This window comes from Natrix helvetica (genome assembly GCF_964273705.1).
Source record: "Natrix helvetica genome assembly, chromosome: 4".
NCBI classification, from domain to species: Eukaryota; Metazoa; Chordata; class Lepidosauria; order Squamata; family Natricidae; genus Natrix; species Natrix helvetica.
In genome coordinates, this window is record NC_138550.1 from 21,089,861 (window position 1) to 21,112,329 (window position 22,469).

General features: G+C 39.4%; 1 protein-coding gene across 2 annotated transcripts in view; it reads right to left on the reverse strand.

The window, feature by feature from the left end:
• ZDHHC20 (zDHHC palmitoyltransferase 20) overlaps window positions 1-22,469 on the reverse strand; it is a 66,777-nt gene that overhangs the window by 41,243 nt on the left and 3,065 nt on the right. For both annotated transcript variants that reach the window (XR_014175262.1, XM_081951669.1), the window contains exon 2: window positions 6,876-6,902. Coding sequence is in view for 1 of the 2 variants with exons in the window: in XM_081951669.1 (XP_081807795.1) it covers window positions 6,876-6,902 (27 nt within the window). In the remaining variant the exon portion in view is untranslated. The remainder of the gene's footprint in view (window positions 1-6,875; window positions 6,903-22,469) is intronic.

Here is a 22,469-nt window from a genome sequence, read left to right on the forward strand (position 1 = left end):
CCTCCCTTCTCTGTAAGAGCCCTTCAAGTATTGGAAGACTGCAATCATGTCTCTCCAAGCCTTTTCTTCATTAGGCTAAACATACTTAGTTCCCTTTGCTGTTAATCTTAGGATTTAGTCTCAAGATCTGTATTGTCTTTTGTTGTTCTTCTCTGCACTCTTTCTAGGGCCTCAAAATCTTGTTTGTATTGTGTTGATCAGAACTGGATGCAGTATTCCAGATGTGGCCTCACTAGAGCAGCATACAACGGTACTATCACTTCCCGTGATCTTGGTGCTATCCTTCTGTTGATGCAGCCTAGAACTGCATTGGCTTTTTTGGCAGTTGTAGCATACTGCTTACTCATATTTAGCAGTGATCCATTAGGATAACTAGATCTCTCGCTCTCTCTGTTACTACTATTGAGCCAGGTACCGCCTACTCCAACGATGGCGAACCGTTTTTGGCTTGCGTGCCATAAGTGGGGGGAGCCCAGTGCACATGCACGCACTATAGGCGTGACACCCCCATTTTTACATGCTTTTTTCGCCCTCCCCAGGCTCCAGAGGCTTTATAGGAGCCTGGGGACGACGAAAACAGCCTCCCACGCCCCCCCGGACGCCCTCCGGAGGCTTCAGGGACCTTCAGGAGACTTCCCTGAAGCCTTCGGAGCGCTCAAAACGACCCTCCGAGCAAACCGGAAGTGACTTCCGGTTTGCTCGGAGGGTTGTTTTGAGCGCTCCGAAGGCTTCAGGGACCGCGCCTTCAGGGGCAGCGCCTCACGTGTCCTGACAAATGGCTCCACGTACCACCTGTGGCACACGTGCCATAGGTTCGCCATCACTGGCCTACTCTATACCTATGTATTTGTTTATTCCTGTCTAGGTGCAGGACCTTAACTTTTCTCACCACTGAACTGCATCTTGTTGGATAGGGCCCATGCTAAAGTCTGTCACGAGCCTTCTGAATCTTTATCTTCCAAAATGTTGGCAATAAAGTAAATAAAGCAATAAAATAAACAAACCAACCAATAATATATGTCTTTTAGTAACAAGGGTTTATTAAAGATACTCTTCACCTTAGAGCTCATATGTATTACAGAACCTTGACTCTGAACTAATCATGTCCAGTAATTGAAAAGCAAATGCTTAGCTAGGTCAGATCACATATGATTTTATAAATAGAGGGTTCATAAGCTTGCTTGCTCAGAATACTTTCATATATATATTCAGCAATAGGAAAATACAAACAAATTCATTATTCTGAAAAAATACCCATGCTATCAGTGTTTTTTGTTCCTTGTCCCAAATGCTTCTATAAGATAAGCATAATTTACATATGCATTTGCTTATGTAAGTAATATATCAGTAAACATTACAAAGTTCAAAAAAATGTTATTATAGGAGCAAAAAGATATTATTTATTCCATGGAAGAAACTGTATTTAAGAATTTAAGAATGTCAAAACATAACTGTATAAATAGCTGTGCTGGATCAGCCAAGGTCCATCTTAGGCTAGTGTTTTTTCAGTGTCAACCAGGTGCTTCTCACAGGTAGGATGGGGGCATGCTTTTGTTCACCTGTAGCTAGTATTAGAAGGCATGCTACTTCCAATCCAGAAACAACCATGAGTCAAGAAGGTTAGATAGATGTGTCCTCTTGTCAACTTATCTAAACTAAATCTGAGAAGCTAATGCAAAATCTTTATGTCAATAGCTTCCAGTTCATTTACCATGTGCAGCTTGCTAGTCTTTATACTTTTGTACAACTGCATTTTCTGAATAGGTTTATCAAGTTACATTAAAAACATAATGAAATGCCAATGACTACAATTGGCTTTATCTCTTAAATCCAGAAGCTGCTGTTTCAGCGACTGTTTGTAAACAACTGCAAATAGCCTTCAGGAATTGTGAAAGAAACGAAAAGAAAGAAAAGACCTTTTGTAACTAATTGATGAAGAGAGGGGAACTGTCGCAGAATACTGAATATTTTATATTTCTGTCACAATCTCATACCAAATGAGTAATTGTTGACCTACTTTCCAAGCTGATAAAGAACAAAAGTTTAAGAAGAAATACCATTAGGCCTCAGTGCATTTCAGAGGCATTAGGGGGATCTGTCTGCTCTAATGACATTATAGACACTGGATTTTTTTTTTTAGGGCCTCCTTGAATACACACAATTTTATGAAACTATAAATATTACTTGAATAGAAACAATTGGCTGAAACAATTGGTTTTGAGAGTACCGATGATATTTTAAACAATATTTTATTTTATTTTTAAAAAAGCTGTTACCCGCCCAGAGCCATGAATCTGATAAGGGCAGCCATATATTGTTTTGAAAAATGAACCAAGAGAATGAATGAATGAATGAATGAAAGAATATATACATGGAATCTGTCACATTTAATCGTTACCTTAAAATATTTGTGAGAAGAACGAAGTACTTGAACTGAAATGCAGGTAAATAAAACCAAGCAATTATTGTTAAACTTAACCATTTCAAATACCTGAGTTCACTTGAAATTTAATTAATAGGGTATGTGCAGGGGTGGATTCGGTTCGGGCGAACCGGTAGTTACGGCCAGCAGTTGGCCCATCCACCGGCCCCAGTGCTATCCTGTCTTATACAATCACCATGTTTTTAACAGAGCACGCATGTGTGCAAGGCGCGCGCACATATTTTCGATTCTGGGCGAACTGGTCGTTAAATTATGTGAAGCCCACCTCTGGGTGTGTGGCAGGTTGGAGGAGGCTAATGGAGTAGTAATTATAAATTAGCCAGGACCTGGATAGCTCCTAAAATCCATGCATTGTATAGTCATCTAAAATCCAAAGGACCAGGAGTTCAATTCCCAGTACAGGATTTGAACTGCACAGAGTAATATCTTGCTACCTGCATCTGAGGTGTTCCAATAAAGGGTCAAATTGGTTGTGCGGTGACCCCTAATGGTCACTGTAACTGAAACCGCTGGATAAACTGTGTAAAGATAATGAAATTCCCTCCTGGGGATGAGCTGAAAATTATGTGATGCCCAGTACATGGAAGCATGACATAACAGCTGTATCTTTCTGCTTTGGGGGCTTGTGAGGAAAGGTGGCCTGATTATACCATTCTAATTCAAGACAGCTTCTAAGTAATTCTCCCAAACCTCCTATTTTGAAATAGGTCAAGGTGCTTTTTTAAAAAGGGCTTTACCAATATGTTAATCCTTTGGGATTCATTTAAGGCATTTACTTGGAGATCTTTTATTGGTATTGCCTTAGCAAAAAAGAGATTGGAATAGAGATACGGTTGGAAAAGATGATTAAAGACTCACTTTTGCCTTATGCTAGAAATAAAGCCCCCCCCCCAAATTCTATCAAGTATTTATAGCAGCTAAAATTAAATTGGGGTTACCATTTTCAGAAAAATCTGAATATTTGATGCAATACTGTATTTTAATCAGATTTATGGGGAATCAAGGGAGAAAGCTGGAAAAGTATTGTTTCACTGATTGAAACAACACAATTTTATATCAGTTATGTATTGAATCTGAATCAATTATCTGTTTCATTATATACATATATATACACATACACACACACACACACATACATACATACATATATGAGAGATCACTAACTGTGCAACATATTATAAATGTCAAATGTAAGAGATGTAAGAGATCTCATAGGAAGAAAAACAACACACCCATTGATTTTGTAAGAAGTTATAAGGATAATTCAATCAATGAAACTGAGGAAATCCCTGGATCTGATGGATTTTTAGTTGAATGGTTTACAATTTTTCTAGATGTATCAGAAAACCTATATTGGTAGAGATTCACAATTAATCAATTAATTGTTCTATGTTCCTTCTACTTTTATAAATTTCATTTTAGGAGGTCTACATTATAGAAATATTTAAAAGCCTGAAAAAGAAATGTATAGGCATTTATCTTAACATGGATGCTGAAATATTAATTATAACACTAGCTATGAGGCTATAGAAAATGAAATTGTGGATAATTCACCCATGTCAGTTGGTATTTATAAAAAGTAGACACACATTTTATAATATCTATTTGACAACTTATGTTCTGGAAATAAAACATGGAATAACACAATTGAAAGAGACCTTGGAGGTCTTCCAGACCAATATCCTGCTCAAGCATAAATTCTATCAGACCATACCAGACCATAAATTATCATGGCAGATAATTTAGAATAGGATTTTCTAATCGTTCGGGACACTGAAAACACATTTAATACAGTTCAGATAGGATTTGTAATAAGGAGATATGGATTTCTGCAATCTTTTGTTCACTGGATTACAATTTCATATCTCCACCTGTTGCTAGGTAGAGATACCAAATTTACTTTTTCTTAACCACCAACCAATTTTGTGGTATCCCAAGGAAGCCCCTTGTGTTCTTTAATCCTTAATTTTTTAAAAAATAAATTTTATTCATAAATACTTTTTTGAAAAACAGTGCATTGTCAGGGTATACCATTTACAAATAAAAAAGACCAAAAAAGAATGGTGTTAAACATTGACATACAAGCTAATAACAATAATAAAGTTATAGTAACAATAGTAATAATATAACCATTGCCCTGTCAGCTGAAGTGACTTCCGAGCAAACCGGAAGTCACTTCCGGTTTGCTCGGAGGGTCCTTTTTAGTCCTCCAGAGGTTTCAGGGAAGCCTCCTGAAGGTCCCTGTAGCCTCTGGAGGACTTAAACCGACCCGCCGAGCAAACCAGAAGTGACTCCCGCTTTGCTCCTAGGGTCGTTTTTTGCCCTCTGGAGGCTTCCCTGAGGGCCTCCGGGGGGGCGGGGGAGACTGTTTCCAGAGGCTCCTATAAAGCCTCTGGAGCCTGGGGAGGGCAAAAAAAGCATGGAAAAATGGAGGGAGCGCCTCTCATGCGCGCATGCGCACTGGGGGGTCGCACATTGCATTATTGGTGCGGCACGCCCGGGCACGATCCCCCCCATGGCACACTAGCCAAAAAAGGTTTGCCATCGCTGTGACAGTGAATCTAAATTACTTTATATGACAATGATATAAAGGCCAGAGTAAAATTAGGGTAATTTTGAAATATTATTATTGAAGTTATATAGGAATCTAGACTACTGTCAGACTACTAATTGGAAACAAATTAATGTGCTGCAATTGAGTTTTATGATATAAGTAGACAAGGAATTAGAATGTATAATTTTTTCTGCTTTTCTCATGACAGACTATTGGAAAAAAGAGATTCATTTTTCTAACTTTTATTCCAGATTCTGTAATTGCCAACTCAGACTATTTATCACAACAATTGGCTAGTCTATGCCTATCCCTATTAGGAATGATTAAATAAGGATTCCTTTTCTAAATACCCTTTGAGAAACTTACTTCACAAGAAGCCAAGGACTTAATTTCTTTAATAAGAACAAGATTGCATTGTAGCACTTAAATCTGTGACCAGAAAAATTTGAAGTATATTTTGGGGAAAGTCTCTTTTCTAGTGCTGAATGATATCAGCAAAGGTTTATTCATTCTTCCTTCCTTGGACAGTAGAAAACTGATTGGCAGGCTAAGATGGGAACTGACTCATTATTTTGCTGCGACTTGTTATTTTTAAATCTCTCTCTCAAAGTTTAACACCGCTGCTTTCATGCATCTTTTTTTTTACTTTTTTCTCCCGTTACTCTCTTTCCAGATCTTATTAGCAGCAGTGCTAAAGAACATGAGTAATTGCTTTCATCTTTGATCTTGAGAAGACATTCCTTCTAGAATCTTCCAGCCAATGAGTTTCTGACACTTAATTACAACTGAAGATCGTTTTTATAAGAACAAATGAGTTTATCTTTTAAACAAATAATCTTACAAGATTACACATGTCAAAAGGAAATTTCTAATTTCCTATTCTTCTCTAATTAAGCATCTGTTTCCTTCACTCTGCAGCCTTTCTCTATTTCCTAGCATCATCTGTAACAGGCTTTCCCCTCCATTTTCTATAGAAAAAGCAAAGAACAAAGAATCCAGTCCCATTATTTTGCATTTTAAAGGCTATTAAGAAAGGAGATGCATTGCTGGGGAAAGCAGAACATTCTGGGGTGGAATTTGGAGGGAAAGAGTAAGAATATCTTTGAAATCTGTAGTTTAATATAGATAATTGCTGATTTGAACCTCACAGGTGAAGTTGCAGCAATATTCAGTTTATAGAAAAAGACATGCAACTAATTCAAACATTTGGAAAATTGTAATTTGTGCTATTAGTTGTTTTTAATTATTTGTATCCCATCTTTATTATTTTGCCACTCAAGGTGGCAGAAATATACAACACACCTTCCTACTCCTGTTTTCCACACAACAACAACAACCCTGTGAGACGGGTTAATCTAAAACAGAGTGATTAGCCCAAAGTGACCTAATTTGTTTTCATGGCTAAGGCTGGACTTGAATTCATGGTCTCCTGCTTTCTAATCTGGTGCCTTAACCACTAGACCAAACTATTCTGGTGAATGTAGGTTAGAGGGTACACCAGTATTTATTGGATGGAAAATGGAAAGTACTCTGTATATTTTTTGAGATATTTTCTGGCTAGAATAAATTATTTTTATTTATTTAGCTCAGCAATTCTTGTGGATCCTTAATTTGATGAACGGTAAGCTTATGCTGCTTCAGAAAACTGAGTAATTTTAGATTTTAGCCAAGCATCAGCAATATTTTTGTTGCCAAGGTCCCATTTTTTCAAAAGCTGAAGGCGTCCATCACATGACAGAAAGGCCTGATGCTGGAATTACATTTTTTTTTCTTCCCAAAACTCAAGCAATTAGTAATTTTGCAAGATAAACCTCAAATACTCTTATGACTTGACAATATGCACAGAAATGAAATGTTTTTACAAAGAAAGAATCATACCTTTTTCTCCAATTGAGGTAATTGTAACTGGAAGAAAAACAAAACGAGTGAGAGTCAATTTTAGAAATCAATAAATATTGATAAAACACATTAATAAAACACAACGTATTCAAACATATTAGGTTAATGGACGAGAACGTGCATATTGTCATTCTCTACTCCAAAAAACCCTATTTATTTACATAGGTAATAACAAAACAATTGAAGGGTGGTGCCCATATTTCCCTGGGGAAATGAAGGAATTATTTTGTTTGCCTGCCACTGGCAAACAATTCCTCATTTGTCTGTCCATAGCATGTATGCTTCTGACAAACAAACATGCTGAATCGGTAGTTCCTTCAATTGTGTTTATTTCATTCCTTCAAGCGATGAAGATTAGGAAACTGAAATGATGAGTTATATAATGGCAGCAGACAAAAATTCAGGCCCCATTTTAAATGATCACATCGCAGCTTCATCAACTGAAATGATAACAAATCTAAGACTTCCCCCACCTCCGTCTTTCTTGGTGTGCAATAATCAGTTATAATTTCCTCTTTAAAAACATTCGGTTTTTATTCCACTGATCAGCAAGTGTTCAAGGTGGCATAAACTACATTGCCTGCTCCAATTTTTCCACACAACCACCTTGAGAGGTAGCTTGGGGCTGAGAAAGTCACCCACCAAGTTTTCCTGCCTGAGAATGGACTTGAAGCTGCATCTCGCTGGTACACAGCATAGACCTTTAATCCTTGCACCAGACTATGGTTTTCAGATTCAGAATAACCCAGTGTTTTAAGTGGATTGTCATGCTGTCTTTCTCTAAAAAAGTTTGAAGAGTTGAATTAAGCACGCAAGGTATATTAGGGCAAAATGATGAAAAATGATATTCATATCTTTCATTTTTTTTTATCTGTGGGGAATCCCTCAGTGAATCATTATAAAATAATACAACAATGGGTTTGTAATCTGATATTTACCAGTAATTGTATATATTCCTGTATAAGCCGATAAACCAACTCTCGAAGCAAAATATTCCAAAAAATACATCGCCAGCAGATAAGCTGACTCTCAAAATTTTCATATGTCTCAATTTTTACAATTGTCCTATCTGTGGGTGGTGTATTTTTCATGGTATTGTGGTTAAAAAATTGGAGCGCTGGTTTAATTATAGGTGGTCTTATCTGCGAGTATACTGTATGTGGATAATTTTAAAAAGTACTACTCATAATGCTTCTTATTATCAGTATTCGTAGTGCAGTGATTAGAATGCAGTATTGCAGGCTGATCCTGATTGCCTCAAGGTTTCTCAGCCTTCCATCTTCTTGGGGTTGGTAAAATGAGGTCTCAGATTGCTGGGGGCAATATGGTGACTTTGTAAACTGCTTAGAAAGTGGTGTAAAGCACTATGAAGCAGTATGTAAATTTGCTATTGCTATAATCGTTAATTTTCTTTCCTTTAAATTTATCTGAATGGAAATAAGTAGAATGGCACTGAATAGAATCAACTTTATATTTGGGTACATAATGAACATAACTGAAACATTAATTGATACGTTTAATATTTAGCCTTGAAATTAACACATATATTCAATAAGACATTTAAATACAGCTAATTCCAATGTTGTATTATTTGCTTGGTAGCTTAATCCCATCTATGGCTATTCAAAACTTAATATCTGCAAGCTCAGTGTAGCTTAACTCCATTGAATATAGGAGCTCTTAAATAACATTTCCTTCTCAGATAATGATACCATCTTAGTTCAGCCTCAAAGAATACAATGGCATTTAAAAAGTACAGTAGAAAAGTCTACATTAGAGCCAGTGTACTGTGAATAATAAAATATAATAATAGTAACACAAAATCTAATAAAGATTTTTATCCTGCCTTTATTACTTCATAAGTAACTCATAACAGATCTATAACCTCTTCTACTTTTTCCACTGCAATAACCTTGTGAGCTGGATTAGAATAAGAGAGAGAGGTCACCCAACTATAGCTTTGTGGTTTGTGTGTGTGTTGGGGCCTGAAGCCACTTAGATTTTTCAATATTTTGTGTCTGCATTATTATTTATGTTTGTGTATGTGGGGTGCTTCCTGGCTATAAGCCACTAAAACTCTATTAGATTGCAGCAGGATATCTATTTCACCTCACAAACACATTTTTAAGCCAAAGACAATATTAGCCAGAAGTTGTCATCTACTGGAACAGGGATCCTAAATGCAGTAAGTTACGATTTAACAGTTCCCTGATTTGCGAGTTTGGATAGCAATTGGCAGTATTTGTGGTCACATCTCTTTCCAAAATAACAGACCGTGGAATTTGAAGTAACAGTTCATGTACATATACGTTACATTGCTTCCATATCAAAGGACGCAAATTATATATTTACATTCAACTGACAGTAAATGACAGATATGAATGGCAGCAACTTGTAACTTAATAAACATTCAGGAAAAACAATTCACCATGGTCTTTCCTTTTAATCCACCATTCTCCAACTCACCCCCCATGATTGTGAAGAATCATATCAGGGGTCTTAACTTGCTTTCATCAATAGCAGAGTTACCTTGTGGTAAGATGGGTGGCCAATAAATTTCATAAACAGATAAATAAATAAAAAGGTGACATTTATCTTTGCAGTAGCATCAGGTCCAAAAGGTGACTAAATCATTATAACACAAAATACTATGTACACTATTTGAGAGGCAAAGCAGCCAAGTGACACCGTACAGTGAAGAAAATGTCAACCCCCCCCCCCAAAAAATCTGGCATCTACCTGCACAGAGATAGGAATAAATTATCTCCAGTGACAAAAAATGCCTCTCCGGATATGATTGAAATGTTCTTCACCACCAGCTCCAACCCACCTGATCAATAGCGAAGGATGCTGGCAATTGTATTTTAGATGTTTCTGGAAAACTAAATGTTGATTAACAACTTGTCTAGAACCTTATGTTTGGCTCTTCTCTCTTGAAATGAGGGATACAAATACAAATTGCTTAATAGGTTTCAGTGAGATTTACAAAGGAGGCTATCTTGAGGATTGAGCTTTTTATGATCCTTCAAATCCAACATGGATTGAAGCCAGCAATGCTATTGTGAGAACCTTGGCATCTTTTTTACCCACCCTGAATCATCTGTACTCCATGTGTTGGTACTAATAAGTTCTGACTTATTTTATAATAACAACTTATTTTGGAAATTCAAGCTATTGGCTGGCTCGCTGATTATTTCTAGGAATAATTAAAAGCATTCCAAGTTGGTCAGAAATCTGTCATTTTTACATCTCTTTCATTATGGTAGTTTTTCCCCCCTTTATAATATACATGTGTGCATACGTGTGTGTGTGGGTATACAAATATATATGCCATTTATAGAAGGAAAGTATTTCTTTTGTCTGAATCTGACTTTATCTTATCTTACAATTTCAAGTTGAATGAGCTTGTTTGAGCAAACAATTGCTACTTGGAGATTTGTTTTCAAATTAAGGTAAAGGTAAATGTTCCCCTCACACATACGTGCTAGTCGTTCTCAACTCTAGGGGGCGGTGCTCATCTCCGTTTCAAAGCTGAAGAGCCAGCGCTGTCCAAAGACGTCTCTGTGGACATGTGGCCGGCATGACCAAACATCTAGGTAACACTGTTACCTTCCCACCAAATGTGGTCCCTATTTTTCCATTTGCATTTTTATATGATTTTGAACTGCTAGGTTGGCAGAAGAAAGCAAAAAGAGAAAGTGTGTCGAATTGGTGAGGAAATTTTATTATTAGAAAAAGAGATGACCCCCCCCCAAAAAAAAAAATTTAAGTTAAATTAAAATTGAAGATAGAAGACTGTAGACGGTGAAATTAATCTACATTAAATTTAGTGTGTTGTCCCGTTTCTAATTTTTTTTTTCATAGATGGAATTTTTGCAAAGGCTCCCTATTTCTTAAAGTGAATGGATTATTTTTTTCTTCTTTTTTCACTTTTGCTTACACCTATGGATTAAATTTTTCCTTCTTTTTTTATAATGCTTGATTGGATTGTTTTTGATCTCCATTTAAGGGTTTTTTTCTTTCTTAAGCTTGGAATATAAAGAAGATAGTAAGAAGGATTATAAAGAGGGTTCGTAACAACAGGAGGAAAAGCAGTTACACTGCCACTTAGAGGCTGGAGGCTGGATACATTGTTTTTTCTTCTTTCTCTTTCATCACTTGAGATTCAAGGTTCTTTCAGTTTGTTTACTGAGAATGATAGTAGGAAGAGCACAAGTTATTTATTTTATTTATTTTATTTTATTAAATTTATAGGCTGCCCCCTCTCCCCGAAGGGACTCGGGGTGGTGTACAGACAAAAGCTAAAATACCGTATACACAATAAAAAATATATTAGAAACCCCTTAAAAGCAAATTAAATATAGAGTCTGTACAATAATAGTAAAAATTAAAAAAACAGCTTAAAAAGTCTACCCCCCGAGATTTAAAATATCGGCCAGGAGGATTGAAGATTAAAACTACGATTGGGCCAGGCCAGCTAATTGGAACAGGTGGGTCTTGAGTATCTTGCGGAAGGAGCGGAGATCGGTGGTAGTTCTGATGTCGGGGGGGAGGTCATTCCAGAGGGTCGGGCCCATCACAGAGAAGGCCCTACTCCTGGGCACGCCCGCTGGCATTGCTTAGTGGACAGCACCTGGAGGAGTCCCTCTCTGTGAGAGCGAATTGGTCGCAGGGATGTTGTTTATACAGGTGCTGTTTGGGAGTTCTATCACTAGCTATCGGAGGGAAGACAGCATTTTGACTTGAAAGATAATAAATGAACCTGTTTGAAGTTTATTAAAATAGCCTTGAATCCTATAGTGGCAGTGCCTGCAAAATTGGAACAATGGCGCAGCAGGAAAAAGAAACTGTAACATTGCAAATGATTGTTTGAAATTCAAAATCTATTAGGTGTGACAGAAAGAATTGAAAAGAGATTGGAGAATATGGAATACAAAACAGAAAAATTTGATGGAAAAACTGAGGATGTTTATCAAATGAAGAATGTGGAGGACAGAGTTCAAAAAATGGAAGCTGCAGGCGAAGGAGGCTGAAATCCCTCATCCACTACTGAAGGAGAATTTTCCCACCTTGGAGAGTCCTGGGGAAAAACTTCCTGAGGCTGGAGTAAGGGACTAGGATTCCTGGATAGCTGGGCAGAGGAAAGGGACAGTCTTCGGACCCTTTCAAAGGTCTTTTCTAGAGCCCTATGCCTGCAGAACTCAGCCTTGGATAAGGCCGTGCCACCTCTAGGGTTAGGAATCCCCTTCCCTTTGGTGCCCTTATTGCCATCCTCCACCTCAGGGGGGTCTGGCATACTATGTTTCAACGAGGGGTCTGGAAGCTCCTCTGGCGCCCTCTTGCCTCTCTCAGGCATGGTGTCTTCAGCTATTGTCTTCAACGATGTAAGCAGTAGACTTGGCACTGGTGCAAGTTGACAGGTGCTACGTGCCTTGTAGATGTGTCCTCCGGACAGGAGTATGACCTGAGGGCCAAAACTCTCCTAAGCCGCCCTTGGGAAAGGAAGCCTTGCCGGAGCCCCGAATGAAGGCTAAGAACTCCCCTGTGACGATTTGCTGGCTAGGAGGGAAAAGCGCAGCAAGCAGTATAGGTCGGAATTCAAAGCGCGTGAAAACGGCTTCAAAAATGGCCACCATGCTTCTTTGGGCGATAAGGGAGCTGTCAGACGCAATCCAGAACCTCCGACGAGGTCTCTGGGCGAAAGGAAGGAAAACTGACAGCTGGGGGGGGGGCGGAAAGGAAGCCTCCTGCCGCCCCCGTGCTCGCCAGCAGCTGTTGGACAAGCACCCTGATGAACCAAAGCTCTGTCAGCTATGAGGAACAGAGAAGCCCCGAAGTCCTCCCAGCAATACACTCAAGCGAAGCTTTAAAAGGGAACTTTTTTTCCTTTACTACACCTAAGACAAAAATAAGAAAATCACTAACTAAGGAGAGCCCCAGTCTATTCACCCCAAAACTGAGTAACTCCCCAAAAACGCATCCGAACTGGGCTGGACTGAGTTTTTGAACTGGTCCTCAATGAGGGGAGGAGGCGTGGCTAAGAAAATCAACTCAGTCTTTGGGCGAATAGACTGAATTTAACCCATGCTTGGACTCTCCGAGCAGCGCACAGGAGAATAGAAAAAAGGCTTGAAACTAAGGGGAAGACAGCAAGAATTCAAGGGTAGGGAGGAGTGAGAAGGCACTAGGATAGGGGGGTCAAACTGGCGGCCCACGGACCAGATGCATCACGCACAAGCCACGCCCACCTCAGCTCCGCAAAGGGGGAAAAACATCACAAAACAGCAATGTGACGCAGTAGGTTTGGCACCCGTGCACTAGGGAGATGGTAAATTGGGAGAACCATATGATATGATAACTGGGAGCACTGGAAAGAAAGAAGAAAGATGGAGTAACATGCCCCAATTGTGTCCTATGTAAACTGTGAAATCCTTCCAAAGCTCCTGTAAGTTTTCCAGCCCAGAGCCAAAAACAAATATTCCAAGTTTTGCTTTTGCTGAATCACAGCTGATCTGGCATGACTTGCCAAAACTTCCAAAAGAAAAACAGTCTGTTTAGGATTCAAAACCAAACAAAGGTTCTCTTTTGTGCACATCTCTACCACTATGGTGTATGAAAAGACACATCTTACAAATTATTGCTAAAGAAAGAAAATGGGAAAATAATTATCAAAAAATTGCAATTGTGTAAAGCACTACAAAGTGTACTTTACATACTGTAAAGTGGATATTGGTCTTACCCAGATAACCTGTGACTTGCCAGATTATCGTTTCCATAACTAAAGATAGAAACAGAATGATCACAGGTGGACAAAAAAGGAAGTGGCAGTGGGAACGACTTCCAGCTGGCTTCCCTATTGAGTTTCCTTGGGGAAAGCTGGCAGGGAGCATTGGAAATTTCCCTTCTCTTTCCCCCTCCTCTAATTCCTGCTAGCTCCCCTATTTACATTGCTTGTGGGAAGCTTGCATGGACAACGTCAGTGGGAAAGCCAACAGGAATCTGTGAGGTGCTCAAGAGATGCTGTTAAAAGTCAGGGAGGGAACATGGGTGGGTGGTTTGGGTTGGAAAGGGTGCACACGAGGGTGCACGGCAAATGCTACGCAGGTTGGGGAGGGTGCATGTGGGCAGCATGGGTCAGAAAGAGTGCATGGGGATCTAGCGATATGTGAGAGGTGTTTTCAATATAAGGCATTGTACTGAGCATAATCCTCTCTTGGCTGGGAAATATAATGTGGCTTCTAAGCAATCTGCACCTGGTTTTCAAGGTTCCTTATATATTGATCACTAGCTGCCTTCCTCAAGAAACCATTAACTTTCGTAAACTGTATTTCCTGTCTGCTAAAAATGGAACTTCACCGAGCCTGAACAGGGAAGCAATGATCAATGTTTAATCTTCTTACCAGGCAGGCTCAGAACAATTAGGATTGCATGAGCCCAAACTAAAGTCATTAGAAGAACATGAGCCTCTTCAGCTGATAAGGTGCTTTTTTGAAGTGGCTACCATAATATACTGCGCAAGATACTGAATCATCTCCTCTTGACATAGCCAAATGAACCAGCACAGTACATTTGGAAAGCTGCCATGCCTAGAGTAAGCATTGCTGATTCAAGAATCTATCCACACTGATGCTTCCCCTTCCTCTGGCACTGCAAACATTACTGATTCACTTCCCAGAGAAAACCAACCCGTTAGTTACCTCCAGAGGTGGGTTCCTACCAATTTGGTTCGGTTCGGCCAAACAGGTAGTAACTCCGGTGCATACATGACCGTACCGGTTCTATCCTTGGTGACGCCATCTTTTCTGTTCTGCACATGCGCAGAACAATCGTTATTGAAAAAATGTAATTTTTATTCTTTTTTAATGTGCACATGCGCAGATCGTTTAAGTGCAAATGCGCATGTACGCGGAGCACGATTTTTTTTTACTACCGAACTGGTAGCAATGGTGGCTGGAACCCAGCCCTGTTTAACTCACTTTCTACTCTTTTAGATGCTCTATAATGGACCTTCTTCTGCACTAATCTTTGCTACCATTTCCTAAGATGTACAACACCCTCCTTCATTTGCTATCTTGACTTTAATTTTGTCCAGAAGAATCAGAACAGGTATGTTCTTTTTCCAATCTTGAAAATGCTCCACTAATAGTGCACTTTTGCAATAATCAATATTTGGGATGGGAGAACATCTATGGAGAATCTCAGTCACCCAGATCACGGTTGTCCTAAAGGTGCTTTTCAAAAGACAATTGGACTTTGGTTTTTTTTTCTTGAAAATGTTTTGCTTCTCATCCAAGAAGCTTTCTCAGATTCTGAAGAACTGAAGAAGCTTCTTGGATGAGAAGTGAAACATTTTCAAGGGAAAAAAATTCCACGATAATACAATTGCCTTTTGAAAAGCTCCTTTTGTGCATTTGGGATGGAACTTAATAAAAAGCACAAGGATATTTTACCATGATCCTAATTAGCTAAGTTAAAGAAGAAGCCTAAATTGGCCTAAAATTTATTGTCCTAATTGCTGATCTCTAATCTATGTTATGCTGCCACCAAATGGAGCCATCTATGGTAAAATGCAGCCACCTCCCTCCTGGGAATCCAGGCCACATTCCACCACACTTCCTCTATATTATTTGCAGGATATGTTAGGGAAAGGGATTGGTCAATTTGTTTGGCTTCCATTGAACATTGCCACCTGGCAGGAAATTACCACTCTCCTTAATATGTTCTGGGAATGGGCAAACACTCATATTTTTACAGAGGATTCTTTGGTTTCCCAAAGAAGAATGGCTTTGAGAACAGGGACTGGAGATCTAATGTAGCCAACAGATGCTGGTATTGTCCCAACCATCATATGACTGGGGTACTGGCAGAATGGCTCCTGTTGGCTTGAGGTGAATTCAGTAACTTTACACCAGAACAGGTAGGAGTTGAGGACAAGGCAATAGAGACAATTTAGTTTGTTTGAGTTTTATTTTATCTAAACATTTTACTGTTAGTATGCGGGATGCATTCTGAATTATGGTGGGGATAACTCCAATAAACAAACAAATAAATAAGATCAGCACAACAGAAAAAATGGCTCCAGTGCATGCAAAATACTATGCTTTTGGCCAGGGGTGTCCAAACTTGGGAACTTTAAGACTTGTGGACTTCAATTCCCAGAATTCCCCAGCCAGCTATGCTGGCTGGGGAATTCTGGGAGTTGAAGTCCACAAGTCTTAAAGTTCCCAAGTTTGGGCACCCCTGCTTCTGGCAACCTGGGGAAAGACTAAAAGATTTAAATCTCTCATGGTTGTAGTAGTTCTCACATAATGATCACAATTGAATCCAAAATTTTGGTCTCAAGTCACTGTAGTTAAGTGACAGAAACAGAGGTGAGTTTGTTCTGAATGCGGTTGACCGGAGACTTGTAAAAAAACAAGAACTAGGAGAAAACAGATTTCACACTACAGGGCCAGAGAATTCAACCTGAAGGTCTAATTAGGCAATCATGTGAGACACTGGAGGTTATTTTAAGTGCTTGTTTTGCTCAACTTTATATTTCTCAGCCTATTTACTCAGATTGATTACAAAATAATAAGCACTAATATTAAAAGGAAGATCACATTGCCGTGTGATTTGCTGTAATTAAACTCTTTCTAATCTGGGGTCTCCAATCTTGGCAACTAAAGGGATTGTGGACTTCAACTCCCAGAATTCCCATGCCGGCTGGGAAATTTTGGGAAGTGAAGCCCACAAGTCTTTAAATTGCCAGGTTGGAGACCCCTGTAATCCTTAGTTTGATGTTTGCATTTTTAAAAACTGCCTTTTTTATTACTTAAAAGTTTGGTTTGAAACCTCACCCCCAAAACTGCTGAGATCTAGTAATCTTGGGGGGGGGGGGAGCAGGGGGAGAAAACTGGAGCCAATTATATGTATTTTTTTTCCTAAGCAAGCAACATTTCCTGCACTGCCCACTTCAAATTCCAGAGGAGAATGCTTCTCCCTATTCAAGGAAGAGTGTTGGTGTTGTGTGACAATTGTATATAAGGAAGAGGGGACTAAATGAAATTCTTTTGTGTAAGATACAAATAGCTCACTTGCTTTAAAATTCAGAGACAGGGGATGTGAAAGGGATTTCCCATGAAAGGGATTGGCAGGTTGATGTAGATGTTGGTATAGACAATCCTGTTATGTCCCATTTGCTAAAACCATTTCATTGGCAAAATGCCAAGCTATACTTAATCTATTATATACCATTCATGATAGTGCTCAAAATAAAGTACAGCAGTAATCACAAAAAGTACTATAGATCTTTAGTTATCTAGAGAAGAGGTGGAGAACTATGGCCCCTTTATGACGTGGACTTCAATTCCCAGAATTCCTCAGCCAGCATGGTTGGTTCAGGAATTCTGGGAATTGAAGTCCACAAGTCATAAAAGCGTCACAGTTCCCCTTGATCTAGAGCAGTGTTTCTCAAACTTGGCGACTTGAAGTCCTGTGGACTTCAACTCCCAGAATCCCCCAGCCAGCATAGCTGGCTGGGGAATTCTGGAAGTTGAAGTCCACAGGACTTCAAGTCGCCAAGTTTGAGAAACACTGATCTAGAGCAAGGGTGTCAAACTTGATTTCATTGAGGGCTGCATCAAGATTGTGTTTGACCTTGGTGTGTGTGTGTGGCCAGGGGGCATGGCCAGCTCAACATCACTCGTGTCAGGGTGCCTGTGGTGGACCGAGCGCTCTGCCAGCAAAAACGGAGCTCTGGAGGGCTGTACACAGCCCTCCTGAGCTCCGTTTTCACTAGCAGAGGGTCATAGGACTCCGTTGCAGGTGAAAACAGAGCTCAGGAGGGCTGCGTGTTTTCGCTGGCAGAGGCACCGCCGACCGGTCCTTCGCTGTTTCCAGGGTGGCCCCGCGGGCCTTGAGTTTGACACCCCTGATCCAGAGGAATTCAGTTTAAATAAGACTTTATTAAATTTCAGCAAAATAAGAACCTATCTTGGGTCCCTGTTTTGGAAAGAATTCACATTAAACAATCTTTGTCTTGGATTAACAATCATAACAAAATGTCAAATACATATTATACATTGGAGAGAACCTGATCATGGTTCATATCACATAAAAGGATTTTTGGCTGCCAGGAAATGAAAACAAAAAAAACAAAAATAAGTTTCCCTTTTTATTAAAGGTCAGAATTTTTCTTCACAGTAACTGTTCTGTCCCGTGATTCCAATGAATATGCAGACACAGGCTTGGCTGTCTGCCACAACTAATTACATAAAGCCACCCCTTGGCTAGCAGCCTAGAAAGTTATCTTCAAGAACCTAAGATAAAACTTACAGAATGCTTTCTCAACGGCTCATATAATGGACTGTTGTTTCCTGCAAAGATTCCCCTCCCGTCGCTCCACCTATAAACTCTTTGGGAGGGGCCACACCCTTAGCTAGCTGTCCTTACTTCCTTCTATGACGTCTTCTCCACAGCTGTTCCTTTCTCCTATCAATTCTACGCATACGCACATCAGGGACAACCTCCATCTGTTCCTCCTCACTGCTCCCTGATTCAGATGCCACCTGGTGGCCAACAGGCTCTCTAGTTCCTGCTCTGACTCCAAACACCCTCCAGAGTCTTCCTCATCCTCCAGAGCAGTCCCACAATGGTCTGAGCTGTCAAAGTCCACCAACAGCTCAGCCGGCCGCTGCTGGGCCACAACAGTAACATTGCTTAATCTCATGCATAAGTTTCACAAGATATGAAAATAAGTTTTTATCATTTTAAAGATCTCCAACAAAGTATATGCCTGGGGAAGGAAGAATCATGACTCCTTAATGAGAGGCTAGAAGACACAATGATACTAATGAACCTTGTAATAGTGAAAAAGTATTTTTGCATAGCATGTTTACTGTCTGTTCGTTCAATTCATTCAATTCGGGTCAATAACATGGATGAGAGAAGGAGACAAATACATGTATTTTAATCTCCTGAGATATGACTGCTAGGTAATAGAAGAGTTTTAATTCTATCAATTTTAAATCAACCATAAATTTCTGCATATAGAAGCTTGTCAACATCTATTCTTGACACGTGATGTGCTTAATGCAAGTTAATTAGCTGAACAGGTTTTCATGTTGAGGATTCAGCTTTAAAATAAAGGACTGGACTAACTAATTTTCACTCTCCTTCCAAAATTAGCCTATCCAAAACTAAAACTATTGTAGTAAACAGTGTCAATGTACGCTACATTGCTACGCAAAAGCTTTTGTATATGTAGTGAAACATTAATTTCCACTCGTATATTTCATACTACTGTACTTCCTTCTTTCTACTTAACTGCAACAAAATTTAATATTTGCAATATTGGTTACTCACATTTATCCGGGGCTATTCATATCTGTTCTTATCCTATCTCCTTCTGTTGTCTTCCTTAGCACAAAATGTAATCCAGAAAACTCCATGAGGGCAAGGATAAGGATTGTTTTTTTTAAATAAGTTTTCTCTAGTAGCATAAGCATAGTGCCTTCTATGTAATAATAAGATTCACATCTTATGCATCTAATGCAGAATTTGCAATCAAAATAGCGGATAAATAAAAATAGTATCTACTCTGTACTCTTCTTATCAAATCCAGGCCAGTCTGAAGCCTTTTCAGTAAAAATCAAGTCAATCAATCTTGACCAACCATATGCTAGTTTCCTGAGGTTAATGGAATACAATTTATACAGCCAAGAATGGAACCACATTTTACCGAAATACCTATTACAAACTAATTGGAACCGGGTATGCAAAATGTTTTGCACAAGTAATATATTACAAGTTGGATTTAATCATATTGATCTCAAACCTAGGATCAGATCCTACTTTAATACTTTGGTTTCTATATGGACTTTAATTTACATTTTCCTATTTTAGATGACATCAGGAAACTGTTTTGAAAAACCATAAAATGTTTGCAGAAACTGAGAAACATGTTAGATCACATATGGTCTGATACCATTGTGTCTGAACATGGCTTATATACCGTGTTTCCCCGAAAATAATACCTCCCCGGATAATAAGCCCAATCGGGCTTTTGAGTGCATGCTCTAAAATAAGCCTGCCCCTGAAAATAAGCCCTCTCCAAAAATACAGCAGCAGCCATGAGTTGACAACGCTCACTGCTTCCTGCACCTCAAAAATAATAAGACCTCCCTGAAAATAAGGATAAGTGCTTATTTCGAAGGTCAAAAGAAAATAAGACCCTGTCTTATTTTCGGGGAAACACGGTAGCAATTGTTCAGTTTCTCTGCATACAGAATCTATGTATGAAGAAAGAAAGAAAGAAAGAAAGAAAGAAAGAAAGAAAGAAAGAAAGAAAGAAAGAAAGAAAGAAAGAAAGATAGATCTGTGCATTTCTGTTCATTTCTGTGAAGAATCGGATTATTCTTTAAAATTTCTGTAAATCAATACTTCAGAAACTCTAAGAGATTCCTGAAAGTGTGTTAAATATTAGTGCATAATTAGCAGACATCTGCATACTTGTCAAAATCCTTTACTGTATATTCTTCTAGGCGGCTACCTGGTATATGTAAATTACTACAACTGTAAATTAATTCTCATGCAAGGGAAAGTCACTTTCATAAAATGGGCATTGGTTCTTACCTGATACGCTCATTTTCTGGTAGAATAGAGACAGCAGCCAGACTGGGTATGCTCCGTCCATTAACCAATCGGACTGAATCTACACTTATGATGTCGTCGGGCCCTTGTGGCTCCTCCCCAGTTTCAGATGAAGGAAAACTGTAGACTCAAGTGAGAATTGTGAGCAAAAAGTGAAAGTCCATAGTCACTGTATCTCTCTCCTCCGCACAAGGAATTCCCTTGCATGACCCATACCAGGGTGGGGCTGGCTGCTGTCTCTAGTCTACCAGAAAATGAGCATATCAGGTAAGAACCAACACCCATTTTCCTGTTATCGTAGAGACAGCAGCCAGACTGGGATGTACCAGAGACTGGGCTGTCCACTAGGGTGGGAAAAAAGGTCCGTTAGGGCACAAGCACGTTGTAGCACCCTGCGCCCAAAAGCCGCGTCAGCCGACGCGTACTTGTCCAACTTGTAATGATGTATGAAGACTGTGGGAGACGCCCAGGTGGCCGCCTGGCAGACTTCTTCCAAGGTGGCTTGAGTGGACCAAGCCACAGATGTCAGTTTTGAATTTCCCTCCAATTTGTAGAATAAAGGATTATTTAAGGAACCAATTTAAAGGAACAACAAAAGTTTTGGGAAAAATTCACCAATTAAAGATATAACTAAATAATTTGGAGGAGAGATCAATTCTCACAGCCAGTCCAGGTTGGACCGAGTCTGAAAACTTGGGAGGAGCCACAAGGGCCCGATGACATCATAAGTGTAGACTCAGTCCAATTGGTTAATGGACGGAGCATACCCAGTCTGGCTGCTGTCTCTACGATAACAGGAAAAGTCCTGGTTACTTCAGGGGTACATTCATGCTTTAAAGACCAGAGCATATTAGCTCAGTTTAGTTGTTAAAATCACAGGATGTTTAAAGCACGAAGAAGACACTGCAAAAAAGAGCACCAATGCGTCAAGATTGAACATAGGGAGAATCCTCCTCTACTTCCAGCTTCAACATTTTCACATACAATATATTGAAAGCTGCATGCACAAGCTCTGTCTGCAATCTCTAACTTTGTGGTACCAAAGCATTAATTATCTATTTGTAATGTTTTCAGCAAAAGGATATAAATTATAGACATAGAACATATACAGCTTAGATCAAAACATGGAAGAATAAGTCAAAAAGGCATTATTTCTCTATGGTTAGAATAATGTCCATTTTGGATAACTATATAGAGTTACTACATTTGAATCATTTTGCAGAGCTCAAGAATTGATGGTAAGAGATGGTACTTAGAAACAAACCATTAATGGTGTTCAAAATGAAATAAGCCTTTAAACAATACTATTTCAAGATTTATACTGAAACGGCAAGAGCTCCAGCTTTGCTCAGGAACAGTAAGTTTTAGTATCTACTAGACAACTTGTAACCTGTTGGGTCATTGTTGCAGAGATATTTCTTTACCTAAATAAACAAATAGAATGACCGCAGCGGGCAAAAAAATCAACCGGATCAGGAGTGGCTTCCAGGAACGACTTCCAGGTTCCAGTCTACTCCCTGTTGACCTTCCTTCCTTCCTTCCTTCCTTCCTTCCTTCCTTCCTTCCTTCCTGCCTGCCTGCCTGCCTGCCTTCCTTCCTTCCTGCCTTCCTTCCTTTCATCCATCTATCCATCCATCCAATTTAAGCTTTGTACCAGCTTCCTCACTGACTTAATAAAAAATAATACATGCCACATGGGTTGAGAAGTGTGCATGAGAGTGTGTGAAAGGTTCAGCCTAGGATGGGAAGAGCACATCAAGCGTGGTGAAGGTCAGGAAGGGTGTGCAAGGATGCATAACAGATACAGCATGAGTTTTGAAGGCCCATAGGAGTACAGCATGGGTCTGGAAGGGTGGACTGGGATGAGTGAAAGGTGCCACAGAGATTGAGGACAAAGTGCAAGGATGAAGCATGGGTGGAAAAGAGTGCAAGAACTGTGCA